Below are 27504 nucleotides of genomic sequence, written 5' to 3'. Positions count from 1 at the left end.
ATATTTTCAAAATATGATTGAAAATATTATTTGCCTAAAATTAAATCAGATATTTTAGAGCAATGTGAAAAAAAGAGACACTGTATAGCATTTGCCTTAGGAAGAAATAAGTGTTGCATTCTTAATATTTACTTTTCAAAGATTATTAACCAAGTATTTGTCTTAACTAAACCTATTTCAAATCAAGTGCTAAATCTTATTACTTGGAGAGCACTGGTATAAAGGAGTGGCTTGTCCCAGATACATATAAATACAGGCAAATCCCTCAACACCCAGTAAGCACTGTGCCACTGAAAATATTACTCCTGGACAAGGCAAGACAAGCACTACAGCCATGGTAATACACATAGTTATTATTTGTTTTACTTTACCTGTGTTTAGCTTCACAATCAGTTTAATAACTAAAGGAAACTACTTTATGTCATAATTATATTAATAAGTAGGGCAATTGAGCATTTGAAATACTTTTTCTTTATCTGACGAAGTACTGATAATCATTCAAAACGTCTTTGGGTTTTCTTTTCAGTTTTGCATGATTCTTGGTTTCACTATTGTTGGATATATCATGCATTTAGTTTGTGTACTTTGTGCAATGAGTATTGTTCTGGTCTTGGTACTTGTGTTTCGCTTTCTGCACTGTATCTGAAAATGTAAATAAAATTTGTTAAAAGACCCCAAAAAATGTATTGAAGTTCATTGTCAGGCAAATCAAACCCCTGACAAAGATTATCAGCACAATAATGCATGATGGTAAGCTGAGGCAAAAAAGCTTAAAAATTCTTACATTTTTAGAAAATTCAAATGAAAAATATAATTTCAGCATGAAAAAAAAAGCACATTAGTTTATGAGTTGTTTTTATTATATTTTCCATGTATGAAAAACATGCATCAGAATCACATGTACTCTTCAGGCTGAATATCCACAACAATATGTGTGTTCATGCGTGTTCTCTGTACACTCTGTATCCTGCATGCTGCAGGGACATCATGCGGAATACAGATCACTAATTCCTGTATAGGATACACAGAGTCTTCAGACCACGACTGCTACTATATATATATATATATATATATATATATATATATATATATATATATATATATATTTTGTTGCAGACATTGCTCATCCAGTTTTATATAAATGATGTGTGCGCTCCATAGAGATCAATGATCTCTATTCTACAAGATGTATATGTATTTGGCTGAACATGTCAGGAACAAAGAGTTGTGGGTCCATGGCTTTACAGTTTGCAATCTATGCATTTGCAATATATGCGCTTTCCATTGGTTAATCAAGACTCTGTTCAGACATATTCTATACTTACATTTGTATAAATAATTGATAATGTTATTTAGAGTTTTTAGTAAAAAAAAAAATACAATACTGTCATATTATTCTACATATTTTATCCCCCAAATGTAATACATTTTAGATTACAGTATTACTGCATTTAATAAATGATGTACTAAAGCAGTAGTAGTGGTAATTTGATATCATTTTTGGAGCTTCTCTTCTAGTTACTATTTTTAAGGTATTTGTTCATTAAAATTTGAAAGTGACTGGTTTTAGGGGTGTAAAATCATGTCCCTACGTTTATGCCAGTGATTTTTATTTAATATATATTTTATTATTTTATAAGTATCTGAACCACTTCTGTAGGATAGAAGAGCAATGTGCCACACATGTTGGCCACCAAAAAATCCATGATTATACTTTATTATTTGCAGAATAAATGAATATAGTTTATAGAGATAGGACATAGTGTAAGATGGGGACAGGAATCTCAATGACGATTGTGGTAGAGTATAATACAACAAAAGTGGTCTGCTTGGCAGATGGGGGCCCAAAAAACTAATTTCAGTCTGTATGTAGACCATAATTTGTATAGCATTTCTTTTTATTGTTTTACAGCTCCTGTTGTACATTCTCTCTTTGCTAACTAGTCAAGCTTACTTATCTCCTGTGACAAAAGATGCCTTATTTCAGTACATTGACGATCACCAGAATGATTATATTCAGGTTAGTCCTGCATGCTCCCATAATGTGTGCTGCTAACAATACAAGTGCATTGTTTTGTGTGTAACAATTGTTTTTTTATGTTGTAAATTATTTGTTTCACTTTTTCATTCCAAGAATGTATCACACATTATTTTTGTGATTGGTTGACTATAATACCACATTATCAGTGTTACAATTGAAATACTCACTTTGCACCTGAATTGTCACTCCTGAAGAAGGGGGCCAGCCTCCGAAACACAGTGCCTCACACTTTTCCGAATAACACACTCCTGTTGAAGTTTTCATCACCTTAATATATAGGAACCTAAAGAGGTTTGTCTACTTCACTTACTTGAACCAGGATAAAACATGATTTCAATTGCAGTTTGAGTTGCATACTGTGGTTTGGGATACATGATGAACATTCACAAAAATATGGCATGCACTAAGTAACTTCTGAATGATTGTCAGCATAAACAGTGTGAGAACATTCTAGAACAGACAAGGCAGGACAATTCTTCTGTATAAATAACTTAAACCTGGGTTTCCCAAACCCAGCCCTCAGGACTCCCTAACAGTGCAGGTTTTCCATATCTCCTTGCTGGAGCACAGGTGTATTCATTACTGACTGACACATTGTAACAGATCCACAGGTGGTCCTGATTATGTCACATGTGATCCAGAAACTCTGCACTGTTGGGGACTGGGTTTGGGAAACTATATTTTCCCAAGATGCTTATTACCAGAGATGCTTTTCTGCTGATGGCGGGAGCCAGGAATAAAACAGGTTTATTTCTGAAATGACCTGGTGCCAATTATGTTTACCCCTAAATGCCACTTTGGGAAAAATTGCCATCTAATAATATCAACTTGCTAATAATATAACAAATTGTATAGTAAATATATCATAAGACCTCCATATGCAAAAGACTTAGCTTTAATGATCAGATTTAGTGCACTTATTACTGCACAGTTAGTACTATATTTTGCATAAACATTTTACCAGGAAAGTAGATGCTAATATGTTTGCCTGTTTATCTGTCAGTGAGTACTGTATAATATCTGGCTTTATGTCAGCAACAGAAATGGATAGCAGCTATCATAGGGAGTTGTAAGGTGGCTTAATCGTACTTTATATTCTGGGAACAGTTAGACAAACAGAATATCTCCCATATATACCCTGTTTAAATTGAGTTGCTTTGCTGAAGCCCATTTATATCAGCAAGAATGTGACTATTGAGGGCAGCATAAGATGAGTGAAAAGGTTCTTGTTAATGTCCAATAATTTTTTTTTACTAGAGATTGAAAGATTGGGTGGCAATAGAAAGTGATTCCAGTGATCCATCAAAGAGGAACCAGCTGCAACATATGATGCAAGTTACTAAAGACTACATCTTGCAGCTAGGCGGAAACGTAGAGATGGCAGAACTTGGTGAGCAAGAGGTACAGAATGCTCCATGTCTTATAATAGGTGATATATATTCTGTGCAATGTACAACACACGTTTGTCAGCAGTTTTTTTAGCAACACTTTATGATCAAACACAATCATTTTAGTATTCACCTGGAAGAAAACTCCACCTGCCACCAGTGATTCTTGCAGAATTTGGAAATGACACAAACAAACCTACTGTCTGTTTTTATGGCCATATGGATGTACAGCCTGCAAAGAAAGAAGATGGATGGATAACAGAGCCATACACCCTTACAGAGAAAGATGGTAAGTATTACACTGATATTACATCATCATCATCATCATCATTTATTTATATAGCGCCAGCAAATTCCGTAGTGCTTTACAATTGGGAACAAATATGAATAAAACATTACTGGGTAATACATACAGACAGAGAGGTAAGAGAACCCTGCTCACAAGCTTACAATCTATGGGACAATGGGAGTTTGAAATACAAGGGCATGTGCTACATCATATTGCACATTGGACCAGCTAGAATGCAAAGGTATAAAGCATTGAGTGGGCTGTGTGATCAGTCACACAGCAATGTTGGTCACAGGGTTGTTGTCTTGTGTTAGCTGTGTAGAGGGTGGTAATAGGTTAACCTAGAGAGATTAAGATGCTGGTTGAGGAATATCATAACTTTGTCTGAAGAGGTGGTTTTTCAGAGAACGCTTGAAGGTTTAAAGACTAGAGGAAAGTCTTACTGTGCGAGGGAGGGAATTCCACAAAATGAGTGCAGCCCGAAATAAGTCATGTAACCGGGAATGGGAGGATTTGATGAGAGTGGAAGAGAGACGCAGATCTTGTGCAGAATGAAGGTGTCGAGTTGGGAATTATTTTGAGAAAAGTGAGGAAATATATGTCGGTGCAATTTTGTTGTCGGCCTTGTATGCTAGTTAAAGAATTTTTTATTGGATTCGTTGAAAAACAGGCAACCAATGTAGAGACTGACAGAGTGGCTCAGCAGAGGAAGAACGGTTTGCAAGGAAAATCAATCTAGCCGCTGTGTGCAAAATAGATTGTAGGGGGTTCAAGTCTGATTTTGGGAAGACCAGTAAGTAGAGAATTGCAACAGTTGATGCGGGAGATGATGAGTGCATAAATTAAGGTTTTTGCAGTGTCTTGTGTGACATATGAGCATATTCTGGAAATGTTCTTTAGATGTATGTAACATGATTTAGATATAGAGTCGATGTGGGGAACAAAGGATAGTTGTGAGTCAAGGATTACAATTAGGCAGTGAGCTTGCGGGGTTGTATTCATGGTCATGTTATTGACAGAAATAGAAATGTCAGACAGGCAGGCCCGGCGCTCCCATTAGGCAAGGTTAGGCAATTGCCTAGGGCGCCGGGCTCTGCAGGGCGCCTTGAAATCGGAAATCCACGGGGAGGAGAGGAGGGAAGGGGCTATTGAATCTTACCTGCATGAAGCTGCTTCTCTCTGCTCTGTCTTCTCCCCTCCGCTCACTGACAGTGACAGGCCGTGATGATGTCATCATCACGGCCCGACAGTGTCTGTGAGTGGAGGGGAGAAGACAGAGCAGAGAGGAGCAGCTTCATGCAGGTAAGTTAAAGAAAGACATGGGGAGGGGAGCTGAGGGGAGGGAAGCGGCGATTTTTAAAGGGGGGGGTGATTTTTAAAGGGGGGGCGGCGATCTTCACATGGGGGGGCGGCGATTTTCACACTGTGCCTAGGGCGCCAAGGACCCTAGCACCTGCGCTGCAGACAGGAAGCTTCTGTTTTAGATTGGGGAAATTAATAATTCAGTTTTTGAAAGATTGAGTTTGAGTTGGTGAGAAGACATCAAAGATAAAATAGCAGAAAGACAGTCAGTAACACAAGACAACACAGGTGGTGAGAGATCAGGAGAGGATTGATAGATTTGTGTATCATCTGCATAGAGATGGAAGATACTGAAATCCAAAGGACCTTATTAGTCATATATTGTTAATCTCAGTGTTCTGGAGATCTATAAATAAAGCCCAATGTAAAGCATTCAACAGCATAGGTGGCGATAGTAAATGCTCACTCTATTGTACCTCTTGGATAATTCCATTAAAAAAATATTTTTAAGAAAAAGGGGTGCTCAGTGAAGAAAATTGATATTGCCAGAAATTTAAACTCTACACCTTTAATTAATTACCTAGGGGAGGAAACACAATCTCCAAAAAGAGAATACTCTATTACAGCAAATGTCATCAAATAAATATTTAGTACCCTAGTACAAGTTCAATTCAATCCATTAACATTTATATATTCAAACAATTGCTCAAAAACAAGAGAAGAATCATTCTAAATGATCCATGAGAATGTTGGCTAAGGAGGGCAAAATATTATGCTTGGAAGGTATGACTATGACCAAGATGTTTTTAATGGACTCCAATATATATTTATTTTAGCTTATCATTTGGAAATTTACTTCCTGTAAAATCATCATAATTGGTCTATTTTGTTTTATCGTACCTTCTCATAGCCTAATGTAATTGTTGGCGTTTATTTTTAAGGAAAGCATATTGCCAATATTCAAGTTTTCTTTTGTTATATCAGTGTATGTTCTCTTTTATTTTTTTTTAAAGGTAATCTGTATGGCAGAGGCACTTCTGATGACAAAGGACAAGTTCTGGCTTTGCTGCATGCAGTGGAATCTATTAAGAAAATTGTATGTAGTTTTTTTTTGCATAGTAGTAATTTTGTATAGTATCAGTATTTATTGATTTGGCTCTCTAATTTTTCCAGCATACTTTTAATTATTTAACATTCTGAACCTAAAAGATCATTATAGCACTTAACACCCTAGCAATACTAACTAATCATCATGTGGTAGCAGACCCTGAGAAAATGAGCTCCAAAACATCTGCTTAATGGCAAGATTTAAGTTGATATTTCAAGTGCGTGCATGAAAATAGGTGTTTGAATAATGTGGTAAGAAGGTGAAAGCCAAGCTGTACAAGGTAGATAGGACCAATGATGAACACTATTAGGGAAAACAGTAAGTTGTATTTACAAACTGTACAAGTGTTAAAACACAGTACAAATGCTCATTTGTAATGTCTAGTTTTATATATAAGCACAAGTATTTGTGGCATATGGTGGCCAGTGTTCAAATATTTGCACCAGCCCTTGGGAGGAGTTGATTGGAGGTATCCATACTAAGTGTGAATAAGGCTCAACTACATTTGCACTAAAGTACAGAAACAAGATTTAATTTTCCTGGATGGGACTACTACAATGACACAAAGTGATAGGGAGAGAATTGCATGCCTTACCTCAAGTTCACACATCCTTTTTCTTCCTGCAAAAGGCCTTGAATACTACAACACTATTGATGTCCCGGAGATCGTGTACATATGCATATAATGTGGCATAAAGTTGCACTTCAGAAGAAAAGCCCATTTCTATGCATACTCTAAACCATGTAATAAGTAATCAAAGGTAGCACATAATAGCACATAGCACATGTAATAAGTTCCAAAATCCTCTCACTGTCGTGATTTATTTCAGACATAAATTAGCATAAATTGAGCAGTATTTAAGGAGAAAAAGAAGGGAATGTTTAATCGAATAAAGGGTGTGGTCCATTAAGTGGTAGTAGGTTGGACTTTGATCTGACATGTTACTGTTTCCATGCAATGATTTTCCGGAGTATTTGTCAACATACAAAACTAGGGGCAGATTGGATGTGTTTTAAAAGGCCGTGAAGTGGCTATGCAATGCTATAAAATGGGATTGTTGGATAAGGAGACACACTTGTGCACATAGAGGAGAATTACAGGTCTGCAGAATTTACAGTTTATAAGTGAACCTTACTGTGAATAGCTATAAAGAAAACAGGATTCATTTAAAGCATGCGCTTCTAAAACAGCAAATGATCTATTCATATGTAATGCAAGTTTATGTTGTTCCAGGGTCTGCCAGTAAATGTGAAACTTTTCATTGAAGGCATGGAAGAAGTGGGATCCCAAGGTCTAGAGCAACTTGTTGAGGAGAAAAAGAACACTTTTTTCTCTAATGTTAACTACATTGTTGTAACTGATACTCCATGGCTTAGCGTGAAACCAGGCATCACTTATGGGGCCAGAGGAAACTGCTACTTCCTCATAGAGGTTTGTTATTCCATTTATTCCATTAGAACTCAAGCATGAAAAAGGGAGTTAAGTGGTTAAAATAATACACAATTTACATACCAGCAGTTACAGTTACACTCATGTCTATGTAATTTATTTCAATAACACTATACACCACTGATGTTGTTCAACTATTAAGGATTTTTTTATGTTTCACAATTCTTTTAAGCATTTTCTATGGTTTATTGAAATACAACTGGAGAGGCAGGTGAAGAGATAATAGATATCACAGAGAATGGCATGCAGGTTTTGGCCACGGAAGTGAGTTGCCCACAGTCCAGCAAGAAACCTGGCAAAGTGCATTAAGGTCATTTCCACTGTAAAATATTGATGTTTTAGAAATGCACTCAATTTCCTGTATATTATGTGTTCTTCTCATGGGGCTAATTTTGTGCCCGAAGGAAGCCCTGATGAAATGGAGTTTACCCCATATGAACTGAACACAGCAGGTCCACTACCACCATGTCATGCCACCCCTTAATTTCAGCAACATAATGGGTTTTCAAGGTCTCAGCTCAAATAGTTCCTGCATTGGAACTTGCAAATATGCTATGAATAATTTTTTTCTCATATCATAATATAGCCTAATATCACAGTTGTAGTTTATGTTTAAGGAAAGCATATTGCCAGTATCACTGTTTCCTTTAACATAACTATGTGCCTTCTTTCCATACTATCCAATGAGTAGCAGCCGCAGTGACTTAGCCAGTGCAAAACCTCACTTACTTGCATTGCTTAGCAAACCATATCTCAAAATGGTTGGTGTCATGAAACGGGGTACTACTAGACTGAGAACTTTTATTCATCACCCGTTTCTCACGGTTTAATGTACTTTTTAAGCCTTGGCCCAGTCTAAGTATATACACCAGAGCATCTGTGTATTATTATTTCATGTTATTAGGTACATTTTGCCCTTGCTATTACCTGCAATATTGTATGTATTAGAAATAGAAAGAATATTACCATATTGTGTGAAAATAACAGGACAGCAGAAGTCATTTTGGTTGTGTTAGCTAAGGTAATTACCATTTGTCTCAAATGTTCATTGTCATGAGGTGTGGCTTAGATCTGGTTTGTAATCAGAACAATGTCTGAGTGACTTGACATAGCTAGCTGGCAGTCCACATAAATTAGTTAGGTCAACAGTTAATCTGAGAGGTAATTAGGTTAGAACTTCTAGATGATATGCAATGTGCCTCCACAGTAATATACTGGCTGCAATAGCATTAGGATATGTATTAACATGTATCAATATAAATGTTATTATATCAAAATGTATCACAGCCTCAGATTGTGTAATGTGGCAGATACAATGTGTCAAATGTCTTGTTGTTTCACACAAGCGTGAAGTGTCATTCCTTGATTTTATATTGTAACCCTTTGTTTAGTGCATTGGTTCCCAAACGTTTGCAGTTCGCGACACCCTTAGAGTCTCCATATTTTTTTCAAGGCACCCCTCCAAAATAATTAACGAGCCGTCCCGTTTTATAAGTAGTCAAAAAGGCGTAATAAGTATTTAGGTCAGAACAGAAATACTTATTTAGTTGTATGCAAAAATAATACACATAAATCCAAAGGAAAAGAATTTATGTATATTTTTTTCAATTATATTTCTGTCAAAGAATAATTTACAGCTAACACACACTGGCCCCCTGCATCCACACACTCTGTGCCCCCTGCATCCACACACTGTGCCCCCTGCATCCACACAATCTGAGCCCCTCTACATCCACACACTCTATGCCTCTCTGCATCCACACACTCTGTGCCCCTCTGCATCCACACACTTTGTGCCCCTTTGCATCCACACACTATGTGTCCCTCTGCATCCACACACTTTGTGCCCCTCTGCATCCACACAATCTGTGCCCCTTGCATCCACACACTCTGTGCCCCTTGCATCCACACAGTGTCCCCTCAGCATATGCGCTCTGCCCCCTCAGCCTCCGCGCTCTGCCCCCTCAGCCTCCATGCTCTGCCCCCTCAGTCTCTGCGCTCTGCCCTCTCAGCCTCTGCCCCCTCAGCGCTCTGCCTCTCACTGTGCCCTCAGCCCTCTGAGCCTCTGACCTCTGCCCCCTCAGCCCTCTGTGCTCTGCCCTCTCAGCCTCTGCCCTCTGCCCCTCGCTGTGCCCCCTCTGTATCCCGCCGTGGACAGGAAAAAGAAAAAAACCCCCAAAAAAACTATTTACCAATCCGGCGGCGCCCAGGACCTAGCATCCTCCTCCGTCCTCGCTTCTCACTGAATGCCGGGTGTGATGTCACGCCCTGAAGAAATATATGGTCCAACTGCGCTCAATACTGTATGGAAATTAGTGGGGCAAGGGAAATGGATGTGAGTGTAACAAGTGCAGATGCACAAGCTGGAACAGGGACTCAGGTGAACAGTACAATGGGATACCGGAACATGACCAAGACAAAAACAGAAACAAAAACGAGAATGAAAGTAAGTCGATGGTAATGCCACCAGAAATGGCGATAAATAATATGATATTAGTAGGGGTCTGGGTCTGATAGAGAATGTTGATATGTGGTGGTGTAAGAGGATATGGAGGGGCAATGGGAAACTGATTCACACAACAGACCAAACCAATATACAATAGAACAATAAGACAAAAACACAACCGGAAGGAATAATATGCAAAGACAATCAATGTAAAAGTGAAATGACTGCGGATCAGTCTGAACAGTCAATGCAGAGGTCGATAGCATGTTAAGTGCCAATATACAGTGTGACTGTCACTGCGAATTGGGTTAGAAGCAATATGGCAAAATAGCAAAGGGTATCTGATAGTCCGGACTATTGGTGAAGCTGCTGGTGGCTCAGCTATCTCGGGATAACATGTGTATATAGTATGCGCAATTACCTTGTGGTAGATATATATGTGCTCGATAGCTGGCTCTTAGGTACAGTCTGCAGAATCTTGTCCCGTGGTGACCAATGAAGATCTGCGGTGGTCTGCGTTCCGGTGATCGTGCATGCAGAAGTCCGTCTCGTGGTGTGATGGTAGGAGGCACTGTGTGCGATGTCCGGTGAACGCTGGTGATCGGCTGGCGCTGTGTGTTCGGCGGGCGATTGGCGCTGCCTGGTTCACCTATACAGCTGTGTGTCGTGTATGTGCGGCTCGAGATCGGGTAAGAAATAAGGCTTACATAGTGATGTAATTCAGTGAGAAGCGAGGAAGGAGGAGGATGCTGGGTCCAGGGCGCCGCTGGATTGGTAAGTAGTTTTTTTGGGGGGTTTTTTCCCTTCCTCTTCTTCTTCCTGTCCACGGCACCCCTGTGACAGCGCCGCTGCACCCCCGGGAGCCGCGGCGCACAGTTTGGGAACCTAGGGTTTAGTGAATTCAGCCAAATAGCTAATTGAGTCAAGCCATTCTATTGTATAATCAACGCAACAGAGACAGTATTTTCAGCAGCTAAAGTGTCCACTGAGAGACCCCTGCTGTAAGGGGGAGGATTGAGACATTTGACCCTACTCCCTGTGTATACAGTGAAGAATATAGGGAGAGCAGAATTCCCAAGAGAGCTATTATAGCTTGGAGAATCCTGGTGTACAAGACATCAGGAAAAAGGACTCTGGGCCATGCATCGTGGTGCAGCTGGAGGAAACCCTATCAGGACAGGGTCTGTTTGAGCCAGTAACCCAGGCTGGGCAACACCATAACTGTCTAACTAATCGGTAGTAGTAATTTTGCAGGAGGATAAAACTCTGAAAGAGACTGAGATTATTACTTCGTGCTGACTGCAAGAGGCTGCTGAAGGATACATGCTACCATTTACCCTGTATCTTGTGAGCGTCTTGTGCTGTCGTAATAAAGCCTAATTTTGGATATATTCTGGTCTACCTGAGTGAGTTGAATCCCACAGAGGGTAACTGCCATCCCAGCTAAGAGTGGTATCCTCACAGTTGGTGTAGCCCTGAGTCACATGATGAAGATCTGTCTAGGGGAAAATTCCCTTTATTCCCCATGGCCAGGATACAAATTAGATACTAAATATATTGCTGGTAAACCCTCCCAATGTAATCCTTATTAAAGGGACCTATATCATATTCCTATGTACTGTTTAAGTTTACCTGTTCCTTTAAAATGTTGATAAAGTAAATAGAGTCATAAAATCAGACCAAAATCCTGATATTCATGTATTAAAAAAGTTGCAAAACTCATTGAGGATCAGTGGTTGATCATATTATGTGAATAACTTCAAACAATATCTTATCTTTGGTACTAGTACATATTTATATTACGTCTACACTAACTGAATGTAAATTGTATATTTGTTTTTGCCCTCATATAGGTTAAGGGTGCAAGGAGGGACCTGCACTCAGGAGGCTTCGGAGGAACAGTTTATGAAGCTATGAGTGACCTAATATATTTACTTGGTAATATCTAGTTTTAATTTAATACCAATGTTTACACTTTGACATATTTTCATATATACACACTTTACATACACGTAGTCCATTCTCATGTGCTTGGGGAAGAATCAAAAACAGTATTTGATACCTTCATCTGTAAGAACAAACTTCATGTATTGGAAGCTGTTGCCATCTTGATCAATATTCCCAACACATTTCTAGGTAAATTCCTCAAATGTGACATGACCATTATATTTTACATACTTTTCTGCCTATGGCCATCTGTTTTTCATGCATATTACAGATTCATTATGTATATAAATAAAAAATGCATATATCTGCATGTTAGCCAACATTCACACGCAAACAAAAAAATGAACCCTAGTTTAGGATAGATAGTTTCTTTATAGTACGTACTACTTGTGTCAGTGGGAAGCACTGAACCCTGGAGAGCTTCAATCATTTGATACAACAGAACATAAACGCTTGCAGCCAAAAGTGGATTGGTAGGACAATTCTGGCTGGGGGATTTTGCCAGTGTTGTGTGCGTAGACTAGTGGTATGATGCTGAAGACCAATAGGAAGCTGTAAGCAGAGACTTTGAAGCTTTCTATTGGTCTGCAGAATTACACACCTCTGTGGCAGAAATATTCAACTATTAAAAAGCTGAGCATGCTTTATAATCCTTTAGACCCAGGAAAAACTGATTTGAGTGTGAAGTTCCCGGAGTTCAGTACTGGTCCACCTTGCCCTGACACACTGGCGCATGTCCTATGCCTGGAGAGGACAATCCACACCTGCCTGCAGCCCAGTTCATCGGGTTATAGTGACTTCCCTTTTCTGTCCATTGTGTCCTAATTGGCTGGCAACAGATAGCAGCTACACAATCAGCTTACTTGAACTATTTGTGATTCTGAGGGAACATAGATATCACTTTGAACTCATTGCCAGTGCTTGTTGTTAACTAACTGGTGTTTCTGAACAGTTCCAGCGCTTATTGCTGTTTACAAGTTTATTTACCTAGTGACACTGAAAAAATATGAAACAAAATAAATAAATTGAGAGCAAGCAACCCCTTTCACTTCCCCCCAAACACCAACCTTGCTTGATGTACATATACCTCAGATGATGATGTAAATTACCAAAGGCTGGTAGTGGTGGTACTCTCCTAAAACACACCGTAGTTGGATTTGAGCTATCAATGACAGCCCAATGGTCCAACAAGAAGGTAGAAATTGATTGGTTCAGTTCTTCACCTTCTGGTAGCTACCAAACAGAAATAAATGAAAAATTACAATAATCCATTGTAACTTAGTCCATATCAGGTCTCCCATGTCACCAACACTATAATGTCCAATGTCGTCTGCAGATAAGGTTTTTGTCAACCTAACTGAAATAAAAATATATTATTTAACTTACCTTCCTTTCTTGGACCCCTATCCAACACCACAATTCAGCATGCGTGTAACAGACTACAAAATCATGAATGTTACACAGAAGTAATGTCATCCCAATTAGCCCAAGCCCCAAATTTTGTAGTCCCACTCCAGGTCCTCTCCCCTTTACCTCGTCTTAATATCTATGCACACACTGGGCCTGATAAATGCTGATATGTCCATTTGCATAGTATATCTTACGTGTAATAGCTTTGTGAATGCACCGAAACGGACCTTACCAATGAATACAATTGCATGCAATTCATGTCCAAATGCAAATGACACTTACGACAGCCTATGTGTGCCACTAGCAGCACAGAACGTGTGTATGCAAGTAACATAAACTATAGTAACACATCGTATGTACTGTACACATTAATAATCATCTTGATTTATGTATTTTTTTTAAATGAAAACCTATATTTAGATCATCATCATCATTTATTTATATAGCGCCACTGCATCCGCAGCGCTGTACAGAGAACTCACTCACATCAGTCCCTGCCCCATTGGAGCTTACAGTCTAAATTCCCTAACATACACACAGAGACAGACAGGTAGAGACTAGGGTCAATTTTGATAGCAGCCAATTAGCCTACTAGTTTGTTTTTTTGGAGTGTGGGAGGAAACCGGAGCACCCGGAGGAAACCCACACAAACACGGGAAGAACATACAAACTCCAACAGATTATACTAATAATAGTTGTTCATTTATTTACAATAGAATATTTCTGATGTGACCTTATATTGCACATATGCATTTATTGCATTTACTGCAGTCTGCTCTGTCTGTGTACATAAGGCAATTACCATTCAGGCAACGCGTACTTACACTCAGACTCAAATTAAAATGCATCTTGAGATATGCTTCGATTTCAATACAGTCGGAACTACATTCAAGTCCAATGCTCTTTTAAAGCAACTTGCGTGTTGCATTCAGACATGAATCAGTGTTACTGTCTGCTTTGTCAGAAACAGTGTACACAAGAGGGATTCCTCTCTTCCCTGCTCATAGACTGAAGTTGCCATATAAAAGTGCAAGAATTTTTCAAAGTGATTATATAGAGATAAGCTATACTTTTTTTAAAAAAAAATAAAAATGCACACTGCTTTTGTTTCTAAATTTTGACTAATGGTCTAATAAGTACTACACCATGAGTGCCCTTTTTCTTCATTATTTCAGATTTTAGATTTTCTCCACGGCGGGTTATGGAGTATTGGAAGAAAGGAGCTACTAATTTGGACTTTGAAATATTTTCATATTTATTAATTTATGTTTATTTTGTGTAGGTAATGTGTGCAATAGTTTAGGGATTTATCATATTTTAATTGAATCTATGTTTGTTTTTCTTTAGATCTACTTGTGGATGTCAAAGGTAAAATCCTAATTCCAGGTATTTATGAGGATGTATTACCCCTGAACGAACAAGAAAAAGAATTATACAAAGGGCTGGAATTCAACCTAGACGAACTGCAGGCTGATACTGGAGTACAGACCTTTCTTCACAACACAAAGGTAAAGCAAAATCTATACTACAAAGCAGATCTAATTATAGGTTTTATGGTGCCCAGCAGAAACCTTAAACTATCCAAGCCCCTCCTTTACATGACAATAAAAAGTAATCATAGAGACTATAACATTGTTCATATAATGAACAGATGACAAAAATGAACAAATATAGTCCAAGGTTGATTGTCAATCAGCATAATGTGAACCTGGAGAGTACAAATTAGTGCCATTATAGTTATAGTATAAGGTAGAAAGAGTGAAGTTTGCCTATTAGTGTGTACGTTGCACACTTAGTAATGTTTCACACTTAAAAACATACATATGTAGCATGAGCCTCCCTCGGCTTAGTAAATTCACAAAGAATCACGGAGAACACACTAGATTAAATTTATTTAATCTGAAAAATGTTTCCAAGGCTTAGTTAACTTTTTTGTTAATAACAAGACATACAATAAGTTGCACAAATAAGTTTGAGACATAAAATAGGAAATAAAACCAGAGTCACCACTTACTAGTACTGGTTAAGACTTGGTGTGTGTGAGGGAACACAAATGATTAATATGAGACATTTCAGTCTTGATAGACCCTCTCATGAAAATGCACAATGTAATGTCTAAAGCAGAAGATTTTAAACCCTTCTTACAGGCTTCAACCCCACCTTAGGTATTACATTTTCAATTAGGTCAGATTGATTCCTAAAATGACACCGAACATTCTGAAGAGAGTTATGGATGTCCTGAGATCTGGCATGTTTACAGGGGCTGAGTTCTCACCTATCAGTTGAGTGGCTAGATGGTTTACAACTCTGAGGCTTCAAACTCCTCCGAGATGCTTATCTCCCTGGGCCTGGTTAGTTTCAAAAGTTTATTGACCCTTGCATAGTTTCAGACTCATGTAATTTAGCAAAGCACACATTGAGATACATAAAATATACATTGTCATACCTGAATATTAAGGGAAAATAACAATAGTATACAATCGTCACAGCCCTGACCCCCTTGTTTTAGTTTTGGATGTGGTTTTGGTTCTAAAATATATTTGTGTTTTGGTTTTGTAACTGCTTTTGCCAAAAACACACAAAAGGTTTATGATCTGGATTTAATACAAAATTGTGAAAAATAGGTAAAATAATGTAATTTACAGCGGTTTTTGCTCCTATATTACTAACAGTAACATTATTTTCCAGTCATTTCCAAATGATTCTTTCACAACTGTCCCAATTGCCACCAATTTTGGCCAAAGGATTTTGTAATTTTGCCATCATTGCATTTGCTTTCTCCCATTCAAGTCCAAAAATATTTAACCAATGAATACAATTTCATGCAACGCATGTCCAAATGCAAATGACACTTACGACAACCTATGTGTGCCACTAGCAGCACAGAACATGTGTATGCAAGAAACATAAATTACAGTAATCTAACTTCATCACTTAGCGTAACTCGTCAGACATCATATCTCCATCTATACATATATTCTTTTCCAGGGCCAAAATCTGTCCTCCTAATTTTTCAGAATGTGGACTTCAGTTGCATTGACAAGACATGTTTTGGACAACCAAATGTGCATGAAGTTGAGTATTATATATACTTGTGTGGGAATGGCAAATATTGGCCTATCAGAACTGTCTATTTTACATATTTCTTACACTTCACTAATTCAACATATAAATAGTATTTATATACATTCCATATTTATATACATGGGTCTTAGGAACCACCTCCGCCGCTAGTCTCGGGCAGTCCCCTTTACCCTGGGGTTGGACAAAGCCTCCCCCAGGGGACTGATTCTTCAGCACCTCTCAATTAATATATACAAGTCCCGTTATTTGATTCAGAAGGACACCATTACTACACAGATCTACCTTACTTGTAGTTCTGCTTTTGGCTAACGATGAATGCTCTGCCCTTTGAGAAGTGTATAGTTCTAGTGTTTGAAGTTTTCAGTATGAGTTCATCCATTTACTTTTATAGCTGTCCAACTCTATTCATTCATACCACTATCCATAGTGACCTCTGCCTGTTACTGTAGCTTCACTGTCTATGATGGATGCCCTGTAACATTCAACATGTATTGCGTCCATAGTCTTTGAAGCTTTGTAGTATGGCTGCAGGCCACCTTTGTCTCTCAGCATCAACATTGCTTTATATAGCGGCAAGTTATTTGAAAGCTCCAACTTTGAATGCTCTGCCCATTGAGAAGTGCATATTACTAGTCTTTGAAGTTTATGGTATGAGTGCTGGCCACCTTTGTCTACCATTATTTATTTATATAGTGACAGCAAATTATATAGCGCTTTACAATTGGGTGTCTACGTGTTTAAATATCTACTGATGCCCCTGTCCATCTAATGACAACTGATTGTTACTGCATCTTCACTCTCCATGATGTATGCTGTTTAACGTTCCAAATTTTGTGTGCGTAGCGTTTCATTATTTCTTGCACCTTATATTAATTTTTTTTGTATAATTTATCTAGTTTGCTTTAGTTGGTGGCATAGCAGATGCAATTTCTTTTGCAGCCACTGCAGTGTTCTACATGCAGTTGCTGAATGTTGACAATGCCCAGAAAAAGCCCTCACATGCAAACACCCTTTATATATGTCTTTGAATGGCTCTTTAAACATTGACAAGTATTGAAAAATAGAAGTTGAACAAGTGAAGTCAATAACATTGATTATCTTGTTACAATGACATCTGTCAAGGGGTGGGATATATTAGGCAGAAAGTGAACAGTCAGTTCTTGATTTTGATGTGTTGGGAGCAGGACAAATGGGCAATCATAAGGATCTGATCAACTTTGACAAGGGCCAAATTGTGATGGCTAGACCTCTGGGTCAGAACATCTCCAAAATGGCAGGTCTTGTGTGGTGTTCTGGGTATGCAGTGGCTAGTACCTACCAAAAGTGGCCCAAGGAAGGACAACCAGTGAACTGTTGACAGGGTCATGGGCGCCCAAGGCTCATCGATACGCTTGGAGTTCGAAGAGTATCGCGTCTAGTCCAATCCTCACACAAGCTACTATAGCACAAATTACTGAAAAAGTTAATACTGACTATGATAGAAAGGTGTCAGAATACACAATGTATTGCGGCTTGCTGCGTATGGGGCTGTGTAGCTGTAGACCAGTCAGAGTGCCCATGCTGACCTCTGTCTACCGCCGAAAGCACCTGCATCTGATAAATGTATATACACATAAATAACAAAAAAAACAGGTAACAAAAACAAGGGGGTTAACCGAACAAGGAGTCTACTCCTTGTCAGGCGCCGTCTCCGCACTGACACTTGGTGCAGGAGATGGACGCTTGCACCTTCCAAGCAACCACGTCCTGTTGCCTAGCAGCGGGACACTATCTCTGCTCACCTGTCTGCAGCCAGCATGTCTTACAGCCAAAATCTCCCTAACCCTATCAGGAGGCACCTTAGGGTATATAAGGCAGCCTCTGACACATGTCTAGTGCCAGAGTATTTGGTCTTCAGCCTTTCTCCAGCATTTGTTCCTGTGTTGCTGTTATTTGGATTCTGATCCCGGCTTGTTCCTGACTTCTCCTTTGGTTCCTGATTCTGGCTTAGAGTGATATTTGGTATTGACCCGGCTTCCTGACCATTCTCCTGCTTCTGATTTGGCTATATCCGTTCCTCTTGTTTTGATCCGGCTTGCTGACTACTCTTCCATCCTGCATCCTGGTGGGCTATCACCGCTGTCTCAATTGTTACCTCGCCAGCTGACTGATACTGAGGGCCGCGACCTGCACGTCCCTTGCAGCGAAGTCCATACCTCCTTGCTGGGGTTCCTGGTGAAAACCAGGGGCGTGTTAGACTCCGCGCCTCAGTACTCAGTAGCGCCAACTGCAGGTATCATCAATTCCACCTAGTGATTCTGACACTCCTTCTCTAAATGGGCTATTATTCACTAGTTCCCATGAAGCGATGTTCAGACCACTGCCCTATGTTCTCCTGCTTTTTGCAGGTACACAAAGTAGCCAAGTCCATGGAGACTACAATGAGCCGAGCAGCAGGCATGATCTGAACTGTTCAGGCAAGAGAGAGAAACATACAGTAGCATGTGCTCTTTTTATAGACCCAAAACTAATCTCCATCCCTGCCATAAATTCAAATAAGCACTTGAAAACCTGCATCAATCCTGATGGATGTTTGAGCAGAGCAGCCAATCTGGCAGAGGAGCTGTGCTTCAAAATCAAATCTGGATTAGATTTGACTGGGCTAATGCGCAAAGGCTCTATGACAGTGGTTCCCAAAGTGTGCACCACGGCTCCCTGGGGAGCTACGACCAGGGCTACTTGTCTACCGGGCAAAAAAAAAGAAATACTTACCAATTTAGCAGCTCCCAGGACACAGAATTCTCCTTACCTGTTCCCTTGTCATAGTCGGGCGTGACCTCATCATGCCCAACATTTTCAGTGAGGAGCAGCGCAGAGAAGAGCCTGAAGAAAGAAGACCAGGTAAAAGGTAAGAAAAAGAAAGGAGAGGAAACAGCAATTGGGGAACACAGTGTGACATGGTGAAGGGGGGCATGGTGACATGATGGAGGACACAGTGTGATGGTGAAGGATTACAGTATAATGGTGAAGGGGCACAGTGTGATGAAGGGGCAGTGTGATGGTAAAGAGGCGCAGTGTGATAATGGAGTGGCGCAGAATGAAGGGGCAGTGTGATGTTTTTTGACAATATTGTTGTTTGATCCTATTCCTGTTAATGAGTGCTGCAAATTGTTCTCTGACAGAAATATAATTGAAAAAAATAAATAAATATTCTTTTCCCTTGGATTTATGTATATTATTTAATGCAAACAACTTAATAAGTATTTCTGTCCTGACCTAAATACTTATCACATTATTTTGTCCCAACTACTTATACAACGGGAGTGCTCTGTAATTAGTTTGGGTTAGGGGTGCTTTGAAAAAATTATGGAGACCCTAAGGGTGCCTCAAACTGAGAAAGTTTGGGAGCCACTACTGTATGAGCATGTCCAGTTAATTTGTCCCCTATAGTTCAAAGAGGGCAAACCTCTTATCCTGTAAACAATTAGAACTTCAATACAGGGATATTGCATATTATTCTAGAGCATTGGGTGAGTGTAACCTGAGAGCAGAGGATTTACTCGCAATATACAATAATCTATGATTTCCCAAATAGCTGTTTCAAAACAATTTCCTTAACACTGGGATATATTCCATAGTGATTTCTGACACTCACCAATACAGACTCACAGAGGAGATGACTCCACCTCCCTTTAATCCTAACTGTTCTGTGGTAGGCTCTTTAAAAGATATCTAAATGCAGATACCGCCATTACACTAATTCACCAAGCATGCTGTACCAGAAATAGGACTAGCTTTATATCTGTTGCCACCTGGCAACATTTAATACTGTAGTTTATTTGTAACATAAGGCACACATATGACAATACATTTTACCAAAAGCTATTTAACAGTGATTGGCAAGAGGGAATGCCTAGCTTAATCTCATGCCCACTGCACATGGCACTCTGCTCTTACCACTGTAATAAAACAAGACTGGGCATTAAAAAATAGACAAAATGGTTATATGGTTTTGCTCGCAAGCTTACAATCTAAAAGAATATAGCAGTGTGATCCATGAAGTGTCACATATAGCAAATTTGTCGTGCCAGATTGCAATCGGAAAGTGCGTAGCAGAGCTATATCATTCAATCACACATCTATGTCACTTTGGGGGAAAAAATATAGAAGGAAAATAAATGTAAGTTTTGTGTGAACTGTGTAGAGGGGTGGTAATTAGGAGGTTAATATGACAATACAGTGTGAACAGATGGACTCATTTATAAATAAATACAAGTACATACTGTCGGGGCCATTTATGGTAACGATGCACAAAAGTAATGTCATCCATAGCTCTAGACAAATTACTGCATTCTGTGGGTTACGGTCACTTTTGTGCAGAACTTCAGCAACAAATCTTTTAAATACTTTCTACTTATTCTGCACTTGGTCTAAAATCTTTGAATATAAACTGTAACAGTGCTTTTTTCATCTGAAATATCCATTTGTTTGTTTATAAATGCTTAAACTGCAGACACAACCATAGCTAATAAAAATCACACAGCCAATCATGCATTGCAGCTATAAATTTTACAGTCACAATACAAATATTTGAATTATAAATCTGTATCATATGTATTTTTTATTTCCATTCAGGAAGAGTTGCTTATGCACAGATGGCGGTTTCCTTCATTATCAATCCATGGCATTGAAGGAGGATTTTCTGGATCTGGAACAAAAACTGTTATCCCTGCAAAAGTTATTGGAAAATTCTCAATTCGTCAAGTTCCGAATATGAATCCATCCGTTGTGGAGAAGCAGGTACACTAGAAAAAAATGTTACATAGGGCAATGAGTTATAGCAAAGTAAACTATACTCTTTTATGGATGTTGTAACTGAGCTATTTCAGTGGGCAGTTATATAGCCATAATTGTAGGCAAATGTATCCATCTACATTCATAGAAAGTAATAAACCGCTTGAAAAATGTATAGAGCAAATAATAACATTTTAAACAACCAAATCATATGGATGGGTATAAATTTGTTTACTGAAAAATAGACCTATAAAATGGATATTTTTATCAGAATAAGTAAGCCAAAGTCTTGATTCCACCAATGTTAAAGTCCTCTGTTTCTGACTGGATTTCTAGAACAACACTGTCTTTACCTGATAACTCTTTCAACTAGTTACTGCTTCTTTGCCTTCAAAAGGCAGATATTGGAAAAAGGTGCCAACAGTGATCTGCTTTGGTTATAAGCCCCACTACTAACCCTTTTAATAGAAAAAGCCTTGATATATTACAAAGATAGGCAATCTGTGGCTTTCTAGCATTTGTTTAAGTACAAATACAAGTATACCAAGCCAGTCTGCCAGTAACTACTTTTCCTAAACAGCCAGAGAACCATAGGTTGCTTAAACCTGATGTGATGTACTGCATACTACATAGTTCAAAGCAAAGGATTATCTCTATTATTTTGCCTACTTTTTCAATAGGTATCTGACTACCTGGAAAACAAATTTTCAGAACGTAAGAGCCCTAATAAAATGAAAGTAAACATGGTTATCGGAGCACAGCCATGGCTAGCAAATATGAATGAGCCCCAATATCTGGCTGCAAGGAAAGCAGTGAAAAGAGGTAATATAAGGAATCATGGAATGTGGACATAAATGGGCATCAGTGATAAAGTGGGTGTAGTTTACAGGCACTATTGATATACAAGTTGGGCTGTCCACTAATAAGCTGCCTGCAGAAAAACTGCAGGGAGCATTAATGCAGATTTCTAACAATGGACCCATGTGAAGTGACTAGAGGTGAACCTAAGTCCATATGTGCCATGTAAAAATGGTGGCACTGCCCATGAGCACAACTAATAGTCATATTTTGAGTTGAGCGTATCTTAGATTTGCAGTCCTTTGCACAAGGAGAGGTATCTCAGGAGCATTTGCGCAGAAGTTCATTACAATAAGGAAGTGAGGATGCAAGACGATCATGACCATCACAAATGCGTCCGATTCTGTCCTACAAGAATCTTTAAAATATGCTTTTTAGGATACATATCATTACCTGTCCTATAGGCCTAGTGCAATTTTCAATGTTGATGATGATGAAAGCTGCATCTTTATTAGGTAAACCTTTTAAGACACATGCAACTCAAAATACTGCCGTACATTTTTTACATGTGCGTGGAAACAGGAATAATAAAATCATGATATGCAGGGTTCATAATACCTTTGGCTTTGCAAGGATATAAAAATATTTTTCAAAGACAAATGCCTAGGGAAAGTGGCATTTTTACACACATAAAAATCCTCTTCAGGACATTGCAAGGGCCTGTGGGATCACCATGTTTGGGACCTTACCGCTAACACAAGCTCTTTGCCATTTCCTACACTTTAAACTAGATGATTGTCAAGCGCCGTCCCTCTGTGTCTACCCTGGGACGCCCACCTGCCTCTGTTCCTCCTGTGCCTGGGTGCATAGCAACCAGACACCATGCTTCTGGCTACCCAGCCGACAAAACAGCGCATGTGCGCCCCGTTGCAAGGCAACGGGACGCGATATCGGACCTGCCAGAGGCTGGTGACATCACCGTCTCCGGTAATTAGGAGTCATTAAATAAATATGTTGATCAGCTATATGGGAAGTTATTGTTCATTGCAATGTTAACTATATCTGTGTATGTGGGGAAAGACACTATAGGACTAGATGTAACAGCTGCAAGTTTACTAGAAATGGTTCATAATATGTAATAATTAACTATAATAATGTGGTTTGAGAGCAAACATAAAAATAATATCCACACAAAGTCTGCCTGTTAAGACCCTGGGACAAAAATAGGTTCATTCAAGAAACATTTTTTTGTGGTTGAACACTGTCTTAAGGAAAAGACCTGGGACTATATTTTGGGCATGCTCATTTACAGTAAATGTGTTTGTGAAAAGCTTCCACATTCCTATTCTCCTGTCTCTGTCTGCCCTCTAGTGTTCAATATTGATGCAGACATGATTCGTGCTGGAGGAACAATTCCAATAGCTAAAAATTTTGAGGAAGTTCTAGGAAAAAGTGTCATGTTACTTGGTATTGGTGGACCAGATGATGCTCCCCATGGGCAGAATGAGAAGATAAGCAAGTAAGCTGTAATTTTTCCTTCTCTTAAATACGTGAATAGAACGCCAAATTTTAAAGTGTTGTATGGTATACTTAAGCAGTTTATTTATTCACCCAAGTCATATAAGAAATATAGCTTTATTTAGAGAAAAACTGATTTTCACAGTAAATACAACTATTTGGTCAATAAAGGAGAAATTCCTGAAAACACCATGTTTACAAAGTAACATTTTTTGGAAGAAACATTTTGCATTTCTACTACAAAATGTATTCTCATACTAAATATTTTAAGATGGTTATTTTGTAATGCAAGGTGCTTGAATATATATTACTATATTATTAAATATAACCTTGCTGAACGCAAACAAAACTGTGTTAGAACCAATCAGATAAGCTGAGGCATACAATGAATAACACTCACCACAATGGGTAAACTGAAATACACATTAACTTCTCTCTAAAAAAGCCATATCAGCTGTAGTTATGTTTTCCAACACACTGTAACAATATCTGCACACTCACCAACCAAACATTGAACGTGTTTTCCCTAAACTCTTACACGTTTACTAAGGTAAGTATATTATAGTTACTAGAGCTGTATTCCCCCACAAGAGTACCACATGACCAGGAGAATATTTAGCTTTGTAAATAGTCTATTTTGTACTCTACTCTCTCCTCTTGCAGCCTGCCTGTCATCTCTATTCTGCCGCTCTTCCTCCAAAAGTAGAGAACATAGGAACATAGAACAAAAGTATTAATACACATTGTAACTTAACATGGCTCTTATCTCAACTTTGCACACTTAAGTAGTTTCAAGCAACATGAATTTCGCATTACTTTTATGTAATAAAGTTTAAAAATGGTATCCTTTCCTTGGCAGAGGTGCTCTCAAGCAACATCTGAATGTGTGTTTACAGTAGTCAGTTGTTTCAGAAGTTCCAATATTGATGGTGTATGAATACAGTGCTGCAAATAAAAACATTTTCCTTGACATTTTCAATGCTTGCCAAATAAAGGGTTAAAAATCCCTGCCCCAGTGGAGCTTACTGTCTAAATTCTCTATCACAGTAACATTAACTTACTACTATGCAAGTTGATTGTGTGAAAAATCAGAATCCCCCCAAGAAAACCCAGGCAAACATTACTAAATTTACTGACAAATAAGAGAATATATTAACAACAAAACTTAACACTAAAGCAGAATGCCACTTTAAATAGTTGTTTTTTTCTCATGAAACTAAACCGCCCATGGTTTCAGAGATGCTCACCATCGCTTTAACATTAGTCACAATTTTTACAGGTTTACAGCTGGGTAGAAGTTTGAAAGTAAATGGAAGGCATTGAGTGGCTAACATAGTTGAAACACAGCTGATTACACAAACCAACACAGTCATCCAATTAGCTGCACTGACAGACATTTAATACCCCTATGGTTATACTTGCTGAGGATAAGGAGGTTTATCGGTTAATGCTTTTTTAATGGATTTCTCCTTTAATCTGTGTACAACATAACAAACATCCTCATAATCAGTAAACATATCATGCTCTTTTTTTTGTTGTCTTCTCTAAATAACGCGGTGAAACCAGATATGGGAAGTTGGAACAGGACCTTTAGCTATAAGTTTTCCGAAAGGGCCAAACAATACAGCCCTAATATTTCATAACATCTAGATCTACACTCAGACTCAACAACATATCATTGTGCATGTTAAATAATGCTATGTATTTAGCGTAATTGTTGTACATATACACAGCACACAAAAATATTTAAATCAAACAAGGCTTCTCATTGAAATTTTACCTCTCAATAAATTAAATAAAGAAACTTAGTATATACTGAAAGAAATACTGAAAAACACTAGCAAAATAAGTAGTAACTAAATAGTAAAGTTTACAATATAACAGGAACAATTCAAGATGTGAACCATAGTTGATTAACCCAAAACAAATGCTGTGTCTTATAAATGATGGTACACTCAGAAAAAGTTATCTAATCAAAATACATAGCACAGGAAAAAACATTATTGAATAAAAGAAAAAAGGTAAAACTATATATCGGCACTACTTTGTGTTTTCATTTAGAATACCTACCAAAACATTCTTTTTGCATGATTTCACAAGGGATATACAATTATAAACAAAATGCAAATATGCAACCAATCTGACATTTGTGTAAATTGCACTAGATCTTTCACAGCCAATTGCTGCATGGTTGCTATAGGTTACTGCACATTTGCACTTTGTTAGTAGATATTTTTTTGTTTGTTTCTTATTCTGATTACAAAATTCAGCTTGTGTGGCAGAATAATCAAAGATTAGGTGGCGATGTCTTCTTGCTCATTGGCCTGTCAATCATGAACATAGTATATCGATGCTATAATGATGTAGTGCATACAATCATAGAGGGGAAATTGCAATAGAGTCTTTTTAAACCAATAGGAAATCCAAATGTGAGGCTTGAAAAGTGGTAAGTTGCCTATGACTGTTGTTAACTGGCTGTTTTGAAGCTTTCACCTGTCTATGTGCCATAAATTAAAATATATATTTTGCTTCTATTTCTTTATAGGTTCAATTACATTGAAGGAACAAAATTGTATGCATCTTTTATGCAAGAACTCACATCATTCTGACCATGGTGCATCATTACAGATACAAGACAGAAAGGGTTTTTGAATAATAATATAAATATATGTTATAAGTACCATATTAGCTATTATGCTGAATATGTTTCAGAGAAAATACAATTATATATTAGGTAGGCTTACATATGTACTACTTAGTATTTGTTAATACCACAACATAAAGAAAGGGTTAAGGTAAACATACTATTTGTTATGAAAGCCTCAAACTCTTTTCTTTTTAAAATAACCATTAGAGATATATTTGGTGAGCATTTTGGCAGATGAGCAATTTTGGCATATGTCAGTATTAATATCGCAGTATTTCAGTTCTAATATGTTTAAGAAAACATTTTAATTGCAGTATAAATGCCAATGAACATTTATTGCACTTTATCCATATGTATTTACTGGCATGGCATATGATTATTTTGTTTTATGTGTGATGTGGTTAGAATTTCAAAATGTTACCTTGACCTAATGTATACATGTGTGCGAAGACAAATTATATATATATCTCCTATGCTTGGGATCTTTTTCAAGGATAAGAAATGTAAGACCCATTTATACTAACAACCCATAAATTGCTTCCAAAATAGAAATTAGGTGACATCATTATACTGTCATAGGGGAATTGCTATGATGCAGAAGGACAGGGGAAAAAATTCCTATGATGTATTGAGGAAAAAAAAGACAGTAATTAAACAAGTATTGTAAAAACTGTCAGCACTGTTGACTGAAAGCAGAAAATTAAAAGAAATTACCAACTAAAAATACTATAATCATTAATAAAAATGTTTTATGTTTAATGCTTTTTTTTTTACATTAAACGCATAAATCAGGATTTTCTTAATATGCACTGTACATAGAATGCATTTATATATTCAATATTCCATGCGTACACATTTTCTTTGCTATCTAGTGGCATGCATACGTGTAGTCTTTAATACAAAGACTGTGCTGTGACAGCCTCCTATATCAGTAGGCACTTACACCTACCCTGTACCTGGTGCAAATGACACGGTTAAAAAACACGTGCTTAACAGAAATCCAAAACTTGAATCAGCCTCATCTGCATTGGCACACCATTACTGTACGTTACTTACATTCATCCGTCTCTCCCCACCACCGTACCGCTCTAGTGCTATTTGCGTTCAGACATGAATTGCATGCAATTGTGTTTATTGGCCCTCATTATTATCATCATACCTCTCAAACGCTAGCATTGGAGAAACTTCAAAAGTAGCATCCTCAATTTCTAAATCATTAAGCATCCTCACATTTACAACTGGTCGTGAAATTGGATGGGGTTGCTCTAGTGTCAGGCCCAGAAATATCAGACATATATCTCAT

General features: G+C 38.1%; 1 protein-coding gene and 1 long non-coding RNA gene across 2 annotated transcripts; one reads left to right on the top strand and one right to left on the bottom strand.

The window, feature by feature from the left end:
* The first annotated feature begins 280 nt into the window (after nucleotides 1-280).
* LOC142158878 (beta-Ala-His dipeptidase-like) lies at nucleotides 281-26960 on the top strand. The gene is made up of 12 exons (XM_075213221.1): nucleotides 281-337; nucleotides 1913-2020; nucleotides 3299-3442; nucleotides 3556-3718; nucleotides 6034-6116; nucleotides 7363-7560; nucleotides 11878-11962; nucleotides 14729-14889; nucleotides 21080-21244; nucleotides 21919-22060; nucleotides 23408-23555; nucleotides 26100-26960. The coding sequence occupies exons 1-12, from the start codon at nucleotides 335-337 to the stop codon at nucleotides 26161-26163; spliced, it is 1464 nt and encodes a 487-aa protein (XP_075069322.1). The 5' UTR covers nucleotides 281-334; the 3' UTR covers nucleotides 26164-26960.
* LOC142158879 (uncharacterized) lies at nucleotides 479-3703 on the bottom strand. Its single transcript, XR_012692881.1, has 3 exons — nucleotides 3563-3703; nucleotides 2209-2324; nucleotides 479-642 (listed from the first exon to the last, which is right to left on the bottom strand). It is a non-coding gene; the product is annotated as an uncharacterized LOC142158879 (long non-coding RNA).
* Nucleotides 26961-27504: the final 544 nt, after the last annotated feature.

This window comes from Mixophyes fleayi, chromosome 5, assembly GCF_038048845.1.
Source record: "Mixophyes fleayi isolate aMixFle1 chromosome 5, aMixFle1.hap1, whole genome shotgun sequence".
NCBI classification, from domain to species: Eukaryota; Metazoa; Chordata; class Amphibia; order Anura; family Limnodynastidae; genus Mixophyes; species Mixophyes fleayi.
The sequence above is the reverse complement of the archived record's forward strand: the minus strand, read 5'-3'. Positions and strand labels throughout refer to the sequence as shown.